The sequence below is a fragment of the Chenopodium quinoa genome, unplaced genomic scaffold, assembly GCF_001683475.1.
Source record: "Chenopodium quinoa cultivar QQ74 unplaced genomic scaffold, ASM168347v1, whole genome shotgun sequence".
Taxonomy (NCBI): domain Eukaryota; kingdom Viridiplantae; phylum Streptophyta; class Magnoliopsida; order Caryophyllales; family Amaranthaceae; genus Chenopodium; species Chenopodium quinoa.
Window position 1 is genome coordinate 3466891 of NW_018742418.1, and position 14930 is coordinate 3481820.

At 40.3% G+C, this 14930-nt stretch overlaps 1 protein-coding gene and 1 long non-coding RNA gene across 7 annotated transcripts; one reads left to right on the plus strand and one right to left on the minus strand.

Annotated features, from left to right (window-relative positions):
* Positions 1–903: 903 nt before the first annotated feature.
* On the minus strand, positions 904–6091 carry LOC110709480 (4-diphosphocytidyl-2-C-methyl-D-erythritol kinase, chloroplastic-like). Of its 6 annotated transcripts, none has more exons than XR_002508954.1 (14): positions 6042–6091; positions 5643–5972; positions 5452–5547; positions 5271–5339; positions 4932–5036; positions 4788–4844; positions 4498–4698; positions 3914–4006; positions 3716–3815; positions 3139–3238; positions 2526–2611; positions 2214–2333; positions 1233–2057; positions 904–1037 (listed from the first exon to the last, which is right to left on the minus strand). XR_002508954.1 is itself a non-coding variant. In XM_021887711.1 (12 exons), exons 1-11 carry the CDS (start codon positions 5817–5819, stop codon positions 2221–2223), a joined length of 1197 nt encoding a protein of 398 aa, XP_021743403.1. In that variant the 5' UTR covers positions 5820–6049; the 3' UTR covers positions 1128–2057; positions 2214–2220. The 6 variants fall into 6 exon arrangements, 1 of the variants encoding a protein (XP_021743403.1); XR_002508956.1 differs by having other exon boundaries at positions 1233–1772; positions 1946–2057; positions 5643–6049; XR_002508957.1 differs by having other exon boundaries at positions 1233–1272; positions 1382–2057; positions 5643–6049.
* Positions 6092–6584: 493 nt separating this feature from the next.
* Positions 6585–10017, plus strand: LOC110709497. The gene is made up of 3 exons (XR_002508958.1): positions 6585–7612; positions 9163–9682; positions 9759–10017. It is a non-coding gene; the product is annotated as an uncharacterized LOC110709497 (long non-coding RNA).
* Positions 10018–14930: the final 4913 nt, after the last annotated feature.

Here is a 14930-nt window from a genome sequence, read left to right on the forward strand (position 1 = left end):
TATTATTATTGTCAAACCACAACAATAAATACTCCCTTTGTTCCTAATCAAAATATATGCTTCAAGTAGTATATTTTATACGTTATTTTATGTTTGGTTGATTGAACTTAATAAATAATACTCTGTAAATAATTAAGGCCGCATATTGTTAATAATATTCAGAGTAATAGCGATTAACGAATGAGAGGGTATAAACACACTTGATATAGAACACGAAGCATGTATACTAGAAAAAACTTGTGTGTGGCCATATTTGTTTATAAGAACCTATTTATTCATATGAATAACCACATTTATTCGTAAGGGTAACCTTTTATTTTTTTTACCATAGGAGTGATCCTGGTTCACTATATGACTACAGTCTAACATTAATTAATCAAAAAGATAATTTTATTTGTTCATCCGACTAACTAATCTTCTTTTGTTTTTATTATTGAGGTAAGTGGTTAGTAATTTTTCCTAGGGGTGGAGCAATGGCACAGGATCATACAATAATTCGCCCATCCTTCCCCCTCAGACAATCCCATTTAATTTAGACCCGACATCGGCAAGTATATTGAAAGATTGACAAACATTAAAATAATTCAGCTGGTGCACAAAAGTTTGTCAAGTTGATAAAAAGGGAAAAGCCAAAAATATTCCTTATACAAAATAATACTTCCTCTGTTCCACAAATATTACAAAAAGATGAAATTACGCATCCCAAAGTACATTTTATATGTTAAATATCTATAATTATATAATAGTAAAAATTATAAAAAGTTGATATTGTAAAAGCATTTTACGGGACGAGTCTAACAAGACCCCACATAATTATATTTTACTTTACATATAAATTATAACTTGCGGTCAAACAAGCATGATGAATAGCGCAAAAGTCCAGTTGTTGCAATATTACTAGAATGGAGGAAGTATATCAATAGACAATAGGAAAATAGGTTTGAGTTGAAGATTCCACGTGTAATACACCAATTCTTGAAAAATTTCTAGGACAAGGTCTGTGTCACAGATCCACAGAAGCATTCAGCATACACATGCTGTAAAACCGGAAAGGAATAAGATTCGTTAACATCATATTAAAAAAAAAAAGAGAGAGACGTCAAGAGAAGAACACGATGAATTCTAACTGGTGAGCAGAGTCGTCTAAAGATAACTCCGTATATAACTAGAAGTCTGACTCAAAACTACATCTACAACAATATCATCAACTCATCAGCTACCAAAATGAGTACCTTGAATGAAACTGATGCTTATTTCTCGCACCTATTTTCCCTGCCAAAGAAACACAAAGATGAGCCTCCTAATGATTCGAGTAGAGACTGGAGAACTGGGAACATCAAATATGGAGAAGACATTAATGCTGAAGCTGAACAGTTCATACAGAGAAATCATAATGGTGCACGAAAGAAGCAAGAAGAAGATGTTGATAGTGAAGCTGAGGGATTCATTATCCACGAGCACCTCAAGTTTGCACTCAGCAAACGGATGTTCTCCAGCATTGAATGATCGAGAATTCCCAGCATTCAGCGGCAAGTAGCATGCATGATAACTGCATAATAATGCCTGCCATACTCTATTTTCTTGTTCCTTTTTTTCCATTTTCTGATAGATTCATCCTTCGCCACCTTAACACACTTGTTTGTCTCACTTTCTCTATTTCCTATGAAGTTTTTGACTTTTCTTGTTTGATTATGTTAATCATCATCAGATCGAGTCTCAAGGATATTTCCAAAGCTCATAGCATATGATTTTGCATACTATCACCTTATGTTCTACACAACATATAGGTAAAAAGAATAAACAAATTTCAAAATAAGAAGAGAAATTACTTATTTCTCTTCCTCTAAGAGGTACAGTTCATGACTTTATGGTAACAAAAATAACTGATGTGTGACCTGGGAGAACAAATGTTACAGAGAGAAGATTTTCATTGAAGTATACTAACCTTCATTCAACAGTGAAGGATAGGTTTGCTCTATACAACGAAAAATAATTTCTGAAAGTCACCTCGAAATTCACTGAAGCAGCAAGAGACATGTCCCAGCATTTCTCAGCAACTATAAAAAAAAAAAAAAAAAAACAAAAATACAAAATTATTCGAAACATGGAAAAGGCTGAATCTCAACTTGAAAGTATCTTCCTTTTACACTTCTCTATCTAGACTGTGGACATTAACAACAAATAGGGGGCAAATGAAATCATTTGGAAATTACCATCATGTTACTGTGTAATTCCATCACTAAGTGGCCGGGAAAATTCAGCAACTGAGCCGGTAGAACTACTTGAAGGTTCTGAATACCATTGATTCTCTTCTCGAGTGATGAAGGTAGCCTCTGCATGTACAATGTACTCCATATGTCAGCTTGCAGGGAACAAAAATTTAGTCCAGATTCAAAAATCAGGCCATAGAGCACAAAGACACAAGAGAAGTACAAAAGTTAGGTGGATTAGGGGTGCTAATTATCATCTTATTTCAGCTTTTTATAGGCAAGGTAAATCTCCATTTGAGAATCCATAAATTATACCAGATAAGAAGACATCCTTGTATGCTTCATCGTCGTAGAGAAACTGTGGTGGATCAGGAGAACCAATCCCAACAATGGTGCTTCCACTGCATAGAACATAGTGCAAAAGAACAATTATGGCAGAACCACAATGAATATAAATGCATAATACAGAAGATCCTTTAAGTCATTGCAGTCTGCATGGTATGAAAATTAACAAAAAATTTAGAAAAAATAAAATAAAATCAATTAGCCAAATCCAATTGTCCAAGCGGAAATGTATAGTCTTTTTTCTTTTAATCTCACTTCAAATTTCATTTCTCTACATAAACTAATATATATGCTTTGAACAAAAGAGCTGTAGTATACTTTGTATGCACTATCAGTTCATAACTAAATGTAGTGTACGAGAAACCCAGTGTCTGGAAAGACATTGCAATTGTATGTCATGCATAAAAGACATTAGTGAAGAAGCAAGCATGTTGGCAATCACTCAAACTGCGGATACAGTGGTTTTGGGGGGTAATGGCTGAGCACAATATCCATTTAGCTAGATACTGAGTACAAAATGACATTAACTTGTTCAAAAGCCTTGAGTACAGTGAACTATAGCATACATACATTGGAATCTCACCTTCCAGACATAAAAACAGCATCATATTGTCCGCGGCTGGCTGCAATTATGCGTTGTTTCAATCTTCGCAGAGTTGGAAGAACTCCGAATGCAGGAAGCTCTGAAAACAATATTATTAGAGATTCATCCAAGAGATCTATTGAGCTAATTTAACATTAAAATGCTGTTATACCCAATACACACTCCAAGCAAAAACAGAACATGAACAATCAAGACCAGGAACAGAAATAATAGAACTACAGTTAGCTTTATGTAACTCATGGACAGGATGACTATAATATGTACAAAACATCACCCAAATCTAATCTGACTTCTATCTGTTAGGTGTTACACCAACCCAATCCAAAATTGAAAAGTCATAATCAGTTCTTAGGAGGAAAAGTTCTAAAATTATATTTATCCCCAGAATAGCAATTACGAGAAAGGGCCAATCTCACTAATATGTTTCTATTTTCTGCCTTCTTCATTGGAGTGGTCAGACTTTGCAGAAATGACAAGATTTCATAATATCTCAGACATTGGGATCCAATTAACTGTAATAAGGGGCAGAGAAGATTCATTTTAACATAATACCTACCCAAATCATTGATGCATACATCTTGAGAGATTCCTTCTCTCGATATTTTCTCTAATAAAGATAGAGGATCAACCTTGCTAGTTTGATCCAAACGAAGGCTCTGTGGCAATAGAAAAACTATTATATATAGACATTATAAGGAAGCCAAAGATCTTATTGCATATACAGCATTCTGCAGGAGTTACGGAATATGCATACCTTGTAAACTTGGGCAGTGGAGCATGCTTCTTGTGGCTTTATAAGGACCATTGGAGTATCCAAAGGTATGGGTGGTGGGATATTTTTAACTTCCTAGATAACAGAAGAAGATTCATCAGCAGGAAACTCTGGACTAATCCAATACTGTCCAACAATGTACTAAAGCAGCATTTTCAAATAGGTACTTTGTATCTTTTAGACTTTTACTGATGAAAGTCACTTTGCTTTCTTTCAGGGTGGACATGATTATAGCATAACACTGCATAATTAAGACAAAAATCATTGACATTTAGCCAACACCTAATATTTTGAAATGCAATTAAAACCTAGATATGCTTTAATATTTCAAACCTCCGGACAATTATTAAACAACAGCTTTGTACAAAAGCCAGTCAATTGGTCCAAGTTCCTTAGTGCCTTCTGTAGTGAAGGTATATAGTTTTCCTAATTCATAGGTTTGTTTTATCATCAGTTAAGAATTAGACAGTACAATGAACATTTATTATCACCTTTTCAAAACAATAAATTGGCACTTAAACTTGAATTGCATGAAATGTGTTTTATTTTTCCTCCTAACAATATACCTCACCCCTTCCAGTACAATATGCAGCTCCACGGGAGAAGAAAAAAGGAATATCAGAACCTATTTCACTTGACCATTCTTGAAGTTCTTTTTCTGTTGCAATACCACCACTAAATTGATTCGCTGCCCAAAGTGCAGTAGCAGCATTGCTACTTCCTCCTCCAAGCCCGGCTCCTGTAGGAACCTTCTTATCAAGATGAATCTGTTAATCAAGATTCAAATTAACAAATGTTGATACAATATCTAAAATTAATTGCTGAATTCATTACTCCAGAAAATCACTTCAAATACCCAAAAATATTTGTCACTGCCTGTCTTCTGCCGATACAAGTTTAGAGCCTTAATTATCTGGAGATGAAAGTTTAAACTTCAGTCCTTGCAACACAGTTGCATAGCACAATTCATCAAATAGTCACTATATACTGCAGTAATTACCAGGTTTTTATCATCAAGGGGAACTCCAGCCACATTTGTTGATAAACTATCCTTGGTCCTTGAAGGCGACAAAGAGAATTTTATTTTATCCCCCAAACTTATCACCTAAATCAAACAAACATAAACAATACGTGCATTATCCTTCTAACAATCTTTATTTTTGCATAGCAAAGTTTACCAAGACCTTGGGGCATTACGGCACCCAAGACTTGGGATCGAATCTCATCTACAACAGAACATCATCGCCTTAGCGGCTCTATATAATTTTGTGTTATCAACAAAATACAGATAATTAATCATAATTTTTTCCCTAAAAACGCCAAAATTGATAGAACATACATGAAATAGAGACGCCAAATCATGATATCCATCCTCCCTTTTTCCAGTTATCCTCAAAAACACATTCACCTGTAATTTATTTCAAAGAGCACCAAATTACAATAAAACTTGCAATCAAAACAAAATTTAATTAATTAATTTGAATTAAATTAAAATTATTACACCGGAGTAAATGTCACACCTTACAAGGTGAGAAAAGAGTGAGCCTAGAAAGACCAGCTTCCTTATCCACTTCATCTGCTAATTTATTCAATCTTTCTTCTGGGTCATACACTATCTACCAGAAAAAATTAATACATCAATAAAAACGGGGATAAATTTATTCAATAATTTCAATTAAAATTAAAATTGAAAATTGAAAATAGAGATTACCTCTAATTGTCTTCTATCCCCAGATGACATGGTTTTGAAAGATGGGTACTTTCGAAGATTATGTTTCTGGTTAATAGAAGGAGACCCATGAATTTTGAAAGCAGAAAAATCATTTCTTTTTGTTGAATTGAAAGAATTGAAGAGAATTGAACTGTGAAGAAGATGAACTGAAGCCATTTTTGTTAGCAGAAGCAAAGGGGCTTCTACACTCAGTTCATCGTTGGTGTCACCAATTTTGCCAATGAAGCGTTTCTTTTCCTAGCTGTACAAAGTTTGGCCCCACCAACTATTTATTCGCCGAATTTACGAGCGAGCTCAGCTAGAAATAATCTGATTCAATGGAATTATTTGATTATCCAATGATTATGATACTATGAGTAATCTAAATTATTTATTTACCTTTGTTAAGTATGTTGGTTATGAGGTTATCGCTTTGGAATTTCTCTTTGACTCGGCATGACACTATCATGAAAATGGCAAGGCACAAGAGGCACTTATTTGGACCATGTTACACATTAAATGCTCATGCATGGACATCACAATCATTTTTAAAATGTGCCATGAGCATAATGAGTTGACCTGTCATGGCAAAGAAACCCTTGCGATTGGTTAGGCAAAATGTGAAAGATGGATTGTTGTCCATCAAAAAAATCAATAGAATTTCTCCAAGAATGTCAAGTCGATATGTTTATTATTGACCAATTTACCTTTAATATAAAAAATGTTAAAGAAAATACTAGCATTGTCCCACATGACATGTCATTGGGCAAGGTCATTCTTGGGCTCTGTGTATGAAAACTGACATGACTTTTTTAACCCATTATAGGCACAACCCACTTTTGCCAATGTCTACAGACATGACACATGACATGGCCCTATACGACTCTCAAATCGTGCCCAATTTTAACTAGAATAAACACAATTATTTTCCAAATTTTAAAGTAGTAAAAGTGTCAATGACTCAACTAACCCGTAACCAAACATTTGGTTCATGGCCTTATGGTTAGGTGATCTCAACACATACAACTAGAAATGATCAATTCCAAAAACAATCCCAAGCAAATAACCGAATTGACTATTTTGACAATTCTAATATCTAAGGTTATGGAAGAAGTTTGTTTTTACTAAAAGAGAGAGAGAAATATAGAATGGTGTCAAAAACTAACACACCTAACTAGACCCGATTTTACTTGAAAATAACCCAATTTAAAATTTGATTTATATGGGTACAACGATTTAGCGTAATTCAAACCTTAAATAACCCCTAGCAAATCCTAACTAGAGTAGGGTGTAAGAGAACATTCTATGGGCACTATTAGAAAAAAAAAATTTAAAAAAAAAAAAAAAAAACATTCTATAGGCACTCTTGGTATTTTGTGTCTGGGGATATACTCTTAGAAGTCTTAGTGCTTGTTTGGTTAGAAGGTATTTCCCTTGGAAATGGAAATTCCTAGGCAATAGCTAAAATATATTGTGTTTGGTTAGAAATTTCCAAGAAATAAAATTTTCAAGGGGAATGTAAATTCCCACATAGCATGGGAAATAACTCACCAAGCCCCCTAGGTGAGTGAATTCCTAGGAATAACTAGGAAATACTAATTTTCATGATGTCAATCAAACACTTTTATACAATTTTTATGCAATTAGCAAGGGAAAGGGGGTTACTAAATCACGTCCAGTATTTACCGGGTAACGCCCGTATTTTAAAATAAACATACTAATATACCCCTCCCTTAAATAATCCATCAAAACTTTTTTTTTTTTTACTTTTACCTTTCTCTCTCTTCACCCTTTTCACCTACCTTTCTCTTTCACCCAAATTCAACCCCCAAAATCAACCACCACCACCGGTTACCACCAAATTCAACCACTAAGAAAACTTTTTTTTTCTTAATCTTGGTGTCGACGCTACAAGGGAGGCGCAGATGTTGGGAAATCGCAAAGACAAGGCAATCGTCACCGGCGAGCAAGTGAGTCGACTTTTTTATTTTTATTTTCCGTCGATTTTGTGGAACGCCTAGAGATCTGGAATTTCCAGGCTACGAACGCCCGAAAGTTTCGGATCTCCAGGGGTTCATTCGAAAATCCAGGTGAACCACGAATGCCTGGAATTTTCAAATGAACCCCCGAAGATCCGAAACTTTGGGGCGTTCGTAGCCTGGAGATTCCAGATCTCCAGGCGTTCGTAGGTCATTAGCTGATTCAGTAGGAGTTTTGTTGGGTAAGTACTCATGTTTTCCATGAAAAGCTGAAAATTAGGAAAAAAAGAAAGTAATCTTGAACGCTAATGACCTAAGAATATGTGACTGAAATGTATCTTAGATCCGAAATGGAACTATGGAAGTATGTATGTTTAATTGACATAGCTTTTAAAAAGTGGCAGGCTCATTTGGAAATGATTTGAAAATTCTTAACCTTAAACAGAAATGAGGATTCATGGTGGGTAAAATTCAGAAGTTAGTGGAGCTAGTGATTTTAGTAAGAAAAGTTTTGTTTTATGATTTAATGTGGCTTGGTGTGGCTAAATCAGTGGAAATGTCCTCTGAGATTATGTTTTGGGATGAGAAAAATGTGTTAGCTTTTTAGGAGGCTTAGGATGTTTTACCATTTCATTTTCTGTTTTCCTTGCAAAATTCTCTTTTGGAGTATCTTTTGCTTGATGTTTAGTTTAGTTTTGAAAAAGAAGGTTTGTAGTGGTTGGAGGTATGTGGTGGTTGGAGGTTTGTGGTGGCTAGAGGTGTTGTTGTTCGGTGGCGGATTGGTGAAACGGTGGAGAAGTGGTGGCGTGCGGCGGTTCTGCATTGTTGTTGACGGTGGAGAGGAGGGCGGCGAGTATTGAGGTATGGGCTGCTGCAATTCGTGAGGTGGTGTTAATTATGGTGGTATTGTGGCGGCAATAGGTGACCGGAATTGCTTGTTGTGTGGGCTGATTGGTGATGAATTGGGTGAGTATAAGGGCTGCTGTAGGTCGTTATTGTTGGGCAACAGGGGATGATTTGGCACGAATTGGTGGTAGGTTTGAGATGGCAGCAGTGGTGGCTGTTAGTGTTTGTGTCGTGAGTTAAGGGAGGTGAAGTGGTAATGGAGGAAGGCCATGGAAGGGAAAGGAGAGAGAAAGAAGGATGGTGGTGATAGGGGAAGAGAGAGAAAGAAGAAACCAGTAGAGGGGTGGTTTTATTTTTTAATTTTTATTTTTTTTAAACTTTTTTTACAACTCAAAATTTTAAAAAAATAAAAGTAAAATAAAAAAATAAAAAAATAAAAAATAAAACCAATCATGAAGTGCCACGTAGCACATGTAACCGGTTGTATCGGTAGGTGACCTGCAAGGTGTGATATGGGAAGAAGGGGTATAAAGGTTGGATTATTCTGGATTAATCCAAAAGTTGGTTTATTTTGGGAGAATGAGGCAAAGGTTGGATTATTCTTGTTAAATTTTCCTATTATTATTATTATTATTATTATTATTATTTTGAACTAAAGTTAGGCTTATTTTAATTTTCTTTTGAAAAAAATTAAGATTGAGGGTTTGGGAACACGACACGCTTTATCACGGCGCTTGAACACGTTGGTTAAGAGGGAGAGAGACCATTATCGTCTTCAGCCTCGTACTGAGACGGCACCAGACCCTGATGGTTGCATGGTGAGTTCGACCTCTGAGGCATAAGATCATCATTCGGGTTCTCAGGGGGTTAGGTCGGGTTTCGAGTCTGAGCATGAGGAGTCTGAGTCACCGGGCCCCAAGTACTCGTACAGAGGAGGATAGGGTTTATCAGGCGATGACAACGATGACGAGGAGGATCCTGATGACATTTTTAATACGTATAGGGGTGCCGGTGGGAGATTTGTTATTAATACTCAGGAGACTGGTCGTAGTCGGACTCCGGTACAGGATAGCTGGTTAGTGACTACGCCGATGGTCGGCGGTCCAGAGGATGGAAGCATCATTCCTAGCTATGGTGAGATACTCTCACCCTTATGTATCATCCCCTGACGTACCTCAGGTCAGCGGTCTCCCCGATAGGACTGACACTGATTATGTAAGTATATTTTCCTTTAGTTTTGTATTTATTATATGAAATTTTATTATTTTTTAACATTCTATAATGTTTGCAGTGGGTTGGTCACTTCGTTGAGTTCACACAGCGTGCACTTGTCGAGTCGCATGGGCCCATGTCCCGTGAAACTAAGGCCATGGCTGCACAGGCCCTTCGTGATTGGGATGCTATGCGAGGGTTATGATTTGTGTTTAGCTAGACACCTTTATTCTTAGTTGAACACTTTAATTATTGGTTGGACACTTTTATTATTTTGTTTTTGTAATTGTAATGGGACACTTTTATTATTCGTATGGACATGAGCACTTTGATTTAAATTATTGCAATTGTTAGTTGTGTTTTTTTTATGGCATTTTTACTAATATAATAATAATAGTAATAATAATAAAACAAAGTTCAAACATCATTATTTAAGTTTTGAACAACGCATTACATCTATCATGATGCAACTAATCTTTCCTACAAACTAATTCTACACTGGTATCGTTGCTCCCATCCAATAACGCTAGGTTCACGAGCCCGATACCAAACATCTGCAATCGGGGGAATCGAATGGTCTTGATCAAGCTATAAAAGAACAAAATGCGACCCACCCACAATACCTATAACAAGCTCTCGAGCTGGTGCAGTAGCATTGTCGGGGGCCCGCAATGGTAACACAGTGATGCAAGGATAGTAGCTCGTCGGTGTCAATCCAATGCCATAACAAATCACAGTTGCATTGTACAAGGTAGCAATTAAATACAAATCCTGAAAGGCTACCATCCAATGTCTTTCCCCACATGGGCCACTGCTCCAATGAATACGTTGTATCTCAAAATCCAAACCACCTGGCTCGTAATAAATCCTCCTGTATAAGTGTGGATAACCGGTGATCTCATTAGCCATGAATTGTCGAGCTAATCTCCAATGCTCTTGATCACACATGAAGAAGGCGGCAACACAATGAAAGCCGCAATTACCATCACCAATGACATCATTCCACCCGGTTATGTAAGGCAATATAGGTCCGGGGAGCAAGTGAGCGTACCTACATTGTTCGATGTCGAATCTGTTTCGGGGTTTTCTGATGTCCTGCGGGAGAGTTACAACACCGAGACTGGAACCGGCCGCCTGTACCTGCAAAATAACGGAGACTCCTGGGAGCTCCGCCTCCAACGGTCAAGTTAGTACTTGTTTGAGGAGTAATAAGTGCGGAAATTAAAGGGGGAAGATCTGGTTCCTCTAGGGGAGGAGTGATCAGTGTGTTCAGACTTCTCTAGGTGAGAGTAATTAATTGCTTTTTTTCCTTTAATGAGGATTAATTAAGTATTTATAGTCTTGAGAAGCGTGCCACTCTCTAGGTTTAGGGTAAACCTAGGGCTGACTGGGCCTCTAAACAGGATTGGGCCTTGTTGGCCGGTTTTCCCATTTGGCATGGGTGGACACGTGGCGTGTCTCGATTGGTCCGTAGAGGACATATCTGTGATTGACACGTGGCAGGCTCCTATTGGCCTACGTGAAGAACACGTGGCGGAACCTGGCTGGTCCACTTGTCAGACGGTGATTGGTGGATAAAAATCCCCTAATCATTTGCCCCTCACAGGTGGCACGTGACTGGTCACGTGTCACCTGTGACAGGTGCCGCATGGTGACAGGCGACGGCCTGCTACAGGTGTCACCTTGCAAATGGCCGAGAGATTTTCCCGCCCAAATTTTGAATTTGGAAGCGACCCTTCGCCTTCTCACTTTGCCTATATAAGGAAGTGCTGACTTCGGTCATTTTTCACATTTGAGAACTTTGCGAGAGAACATTCGGACCCCTGAACTTGCTCTGACACTTTGGACTTTTGTTGCCTACCGCCTGCTCTGACAAGCCGTTTGCAAAGGATTTCAGAATCTCATCAGTCGTCACTCGTTCAGGTAACCGTCGGTTCTCTTATTCTTAATAATTTTTTTTTTCTTATTATTATTTTTTGAAATGGCACCATGGAAGCACACGACACGACCTAAGTTAGTGATCAGCCGGTCACCGGGGACGGCTGAATCTAGGACTAGGAGTGCCGCCTGCCCTTTTCTGGACCCATCTTTGCCCTTTATACAAAGTCCGACTGTATCTGTGTCTATGCAGAACGTGATGGCCAGAACAAAGAAGACTGCTAGGATCTCAAACTCGGACGGCTCCTCCCAAAGGGTGCCCATTAGTGAAACATCTGACCAGGCGCCAGATGTAGAAGGGAAACAAGGCGGCTGCCAAGCCGACAGTTCTGAGGGAGGGGGCAAGGTGGTCCCTTCCCATTTTACCGTTGATATGTCCAACTTTTCTCCTGCTCCTTCTGAGGGAGAGGAGGCGGGCCCCTCTGGGAGAGGGGAGGAGTCGTCCTCTTCGGACTCGTCAGAGGACGAGTCCGAGTCCAGCTCTTCTGGCCACGCTTCTCCAGGCTCAGAAGAAAGAAACAGCCGCCTACAAGAGGCGAGACTTTCTCATGCAGTTGAGAAGGGGGGCAATTGGGCGGAGCCGTCCGCCTCTTACAGAGAGGAAAACACCCCCTACTACTGCACGGTACCCCGGGGCCGGATCGCGGCCATGAAAGACAAAGTGGAGAGTTTATAGCTAACCACAGAATGGGCCCCGGATTTTTACTGTTCGTGCCGGATCCAGAAGACACTGTCGTCTGGCCGGCTGGTACCAGCTATGATGGCGGCTGCTTTGGCTGCTATGAGGCGGCCATCAAAGCTGGACTGCGCTTCCCATTACATCCGGCTGTTCAGCGGATTTTAGATGGGTATGATTTGGGGTTATGGCAGTTAGCCCCCAACTCTTGGGTAAACGTACTCGGCTATGTGGCCGGGTGCGAAATGTACGGGGTGGAGCCAAGCTTTGAGGCTTTCGCCCACATGAACTATCTCAGCCGGACCCCTAAGTCGGGCGGCACCGGCTGGTATCAATTAACAAGCCATAGGGGCTACCTCATGACGAGAGGTAAGGCGAACAAATGGAAGGATTGGCAGAATACCTTCCTTATCATCGAGGGTTCAGACACGGAGCTGAACAAACGCTTTAACAAGTGGAATAGGGACCCGCCTCTTCTCGCAGGCGGCCGCAGCATGCCGCCTGTTCCCCCAAAGGCTAAAAAAAGAGATCCTAGACAAAGGACTCTTCAAAGTAGAGACTAGGGTGAACTCTACTTCAGGGGTACGAGAGCAAGTACCCCTGAACTGCGTCCCGAGCTTCAAGTGGCTCTATGACGAGTACTTTTTGGCCGCCTGTGGCCTCAGCAGTCGGTGCTCTAGAGGTAGCCGGCCTGACAAATACTCTGTTTTTCACGCCTTGTTTACTTGGGATTTTTACTAACTTTGCTGTTTATTTTTTGCAGCTGACGCCATGAGTAAAATAACAGCATCCAAGACTGCGGCGGCCATGTTGCGGGCCTCTCTCATGCAACAGTCTTGTACCGACTCCCCCAACAAGGGGGCACCCTTGGTAGGCCTCGAAACTCTTCCTCTTTTAGGAGTTGTTGTCTTATGCATATACTAACTCTTTTTTTTTTTTTTCAGTCGGGCACTCCAAGAGCTTCTTCCTCGCAACAGCCGGACCCCAAGGCCCGGAGGACGGCTGTTGCAAGCTCTCCTGGGTCTTCCAGGAAAACAGTGGCGGCTGAGAAGCAGCCGGCCACTTCTTCTAAAACTCCGGCGGGGCCGCCTAGAAGTATGGAAAATTACTTGTAAAACTTTTACACTTGCTTCCTTCTTGACTAGGTCTAACTTGCTTTTTTACGCTTGATGCAGCCGGCCCTCAGGAGCCTGACATGGTAGAGGTAGCCAAGTCCATGATCAAAGCAGTTCCTCCATCTGAAAGGGAGGCGGTCAGGGGTGTCGGCACCCTTGACCTTGATGGGATTGCAAGGGTCCTTGCTGAGGTATACTTGGCATATTTTTGAGTATTTGAATTCCAGGACGCCTGTTTTCTTTTTGTTTGGAAACTGACGCCTGTTCCCCTTTTTACTTAGGCCCTGCTCCGAGTGAACGGCCTTCGCAAGCCGCTTGACCGGAAGAACAAAGAGGTAAAGGCTGCAAAAGCTATGGCCGCCTCTGACTGTGATAAGGCAATGTTTCAAATTGCCCAAAATGAAGTTCTGACAATTCATATTCTTTATTATCAGGCGCAGGCTGCCGCCGCTCTCCGGGCTCAGTTAGAGGCGGCCCAGAAGAGGAACAGCGAGCTGGAGGCGACCGTCTCCAATCTCAAGGCCGAGCTTAAACCTCTCCGCCAAAAGATACTCTCATACGATGCCATGGAGAAATCCTTGGCTAATGTAAAGGAACGCCTGGTGACCCAGGAGAAGAGTCTAACTAAAGAGCTCTCGGAGAAGGCTGAGCAAGAGAAGAGAGAGCTCGTCCGAGAGATGATTGAAGACTCTTCCCAGATCCAGCGCATGACCTGGAGCCGCCTCTTCCCCAGTGCCGACTTTGCCTCGTGGGAAAAAACGTACCGCCAGTGTTCTGAAATATATAATCAAGAGATCCTGGCGGCTGCTGAGGACGAGGCGTTGGAGGAGGCCTTGGTTGAGGATGAGCAGCCGATAGTGGTGCTTGTGCCACTTGGGGGCAAGGCATCGAAAAAGGATGCAGCTGAAGCCGAGTCCAGCAAGAAGAGTGCTGACCAGGCGGCAACTGCTAATACTGAACTGCCCCCTTCTTAAGCTTTATGTATTCTTTCCACGGCCTGCGTGCCGTTTGCTTGTATTTACCCGGCCAGGGGGCCGGGGTTTTGAATATTTTATTCTTCTTTAATGCCATTTTTGCTTCAAATTTGTCTAAGTGTTGAATATTTGATATTGAATTGTACACTATATCGACTGTTTTGCATGGCCGATTGTAGACAGGTACGGATGGTCCGCCTATGCCCCTGGACGACTGGTTGTCTGTTTCCAAGCTGGGCGATCAGTCGGCCATTTATTCAATCGGCATTGTTCCCGTTTAAAAGATTGGATTACCTTTAGGCAGGCGGTCCTGTTATTAGTAAAATTAACCAAAGGGTTTTCTTACTTAGACTTGTAGGCAGTCTATGACTGGATTACCCTTAGGCAGGCGGTCCTAATCGCCGAGTGATTGAGTAGTAGAGGTATCAAGCGGTGGGTACCGTTTGTTCCCCTTTATTCGCCAATGTTTGTTGGCTATTAACTCGAAGGGAAACCTAGTAGGAATAGTAGTTTGAATGTCCTTGTTTGCCAAAAAACAGGTGGTCTAT

Coding starts and splice junctions, on each gene's coding strand:
- LOC110709480 (XM_021887711.1), bottom strand. CDS start 5,819: ATGGCTTCAGTTCATCTTCTTCACAGTTCAATTCTCTTCAATTCTTTC. Junction 4,845..4,931: donor CCCTTGATGATAAAAACCTG/GTAATTACTGCA, acceptor TTTCATCTCCAG/ATAATTAAGGCTCTAAACTT. Junction 4,007..4,497: donor ATTGTACTGGAAGGGGTGAG/GTATATTGTTAG, acceptor TCTGTTATCTAG/GAAGTTAAAAATATCCCACC.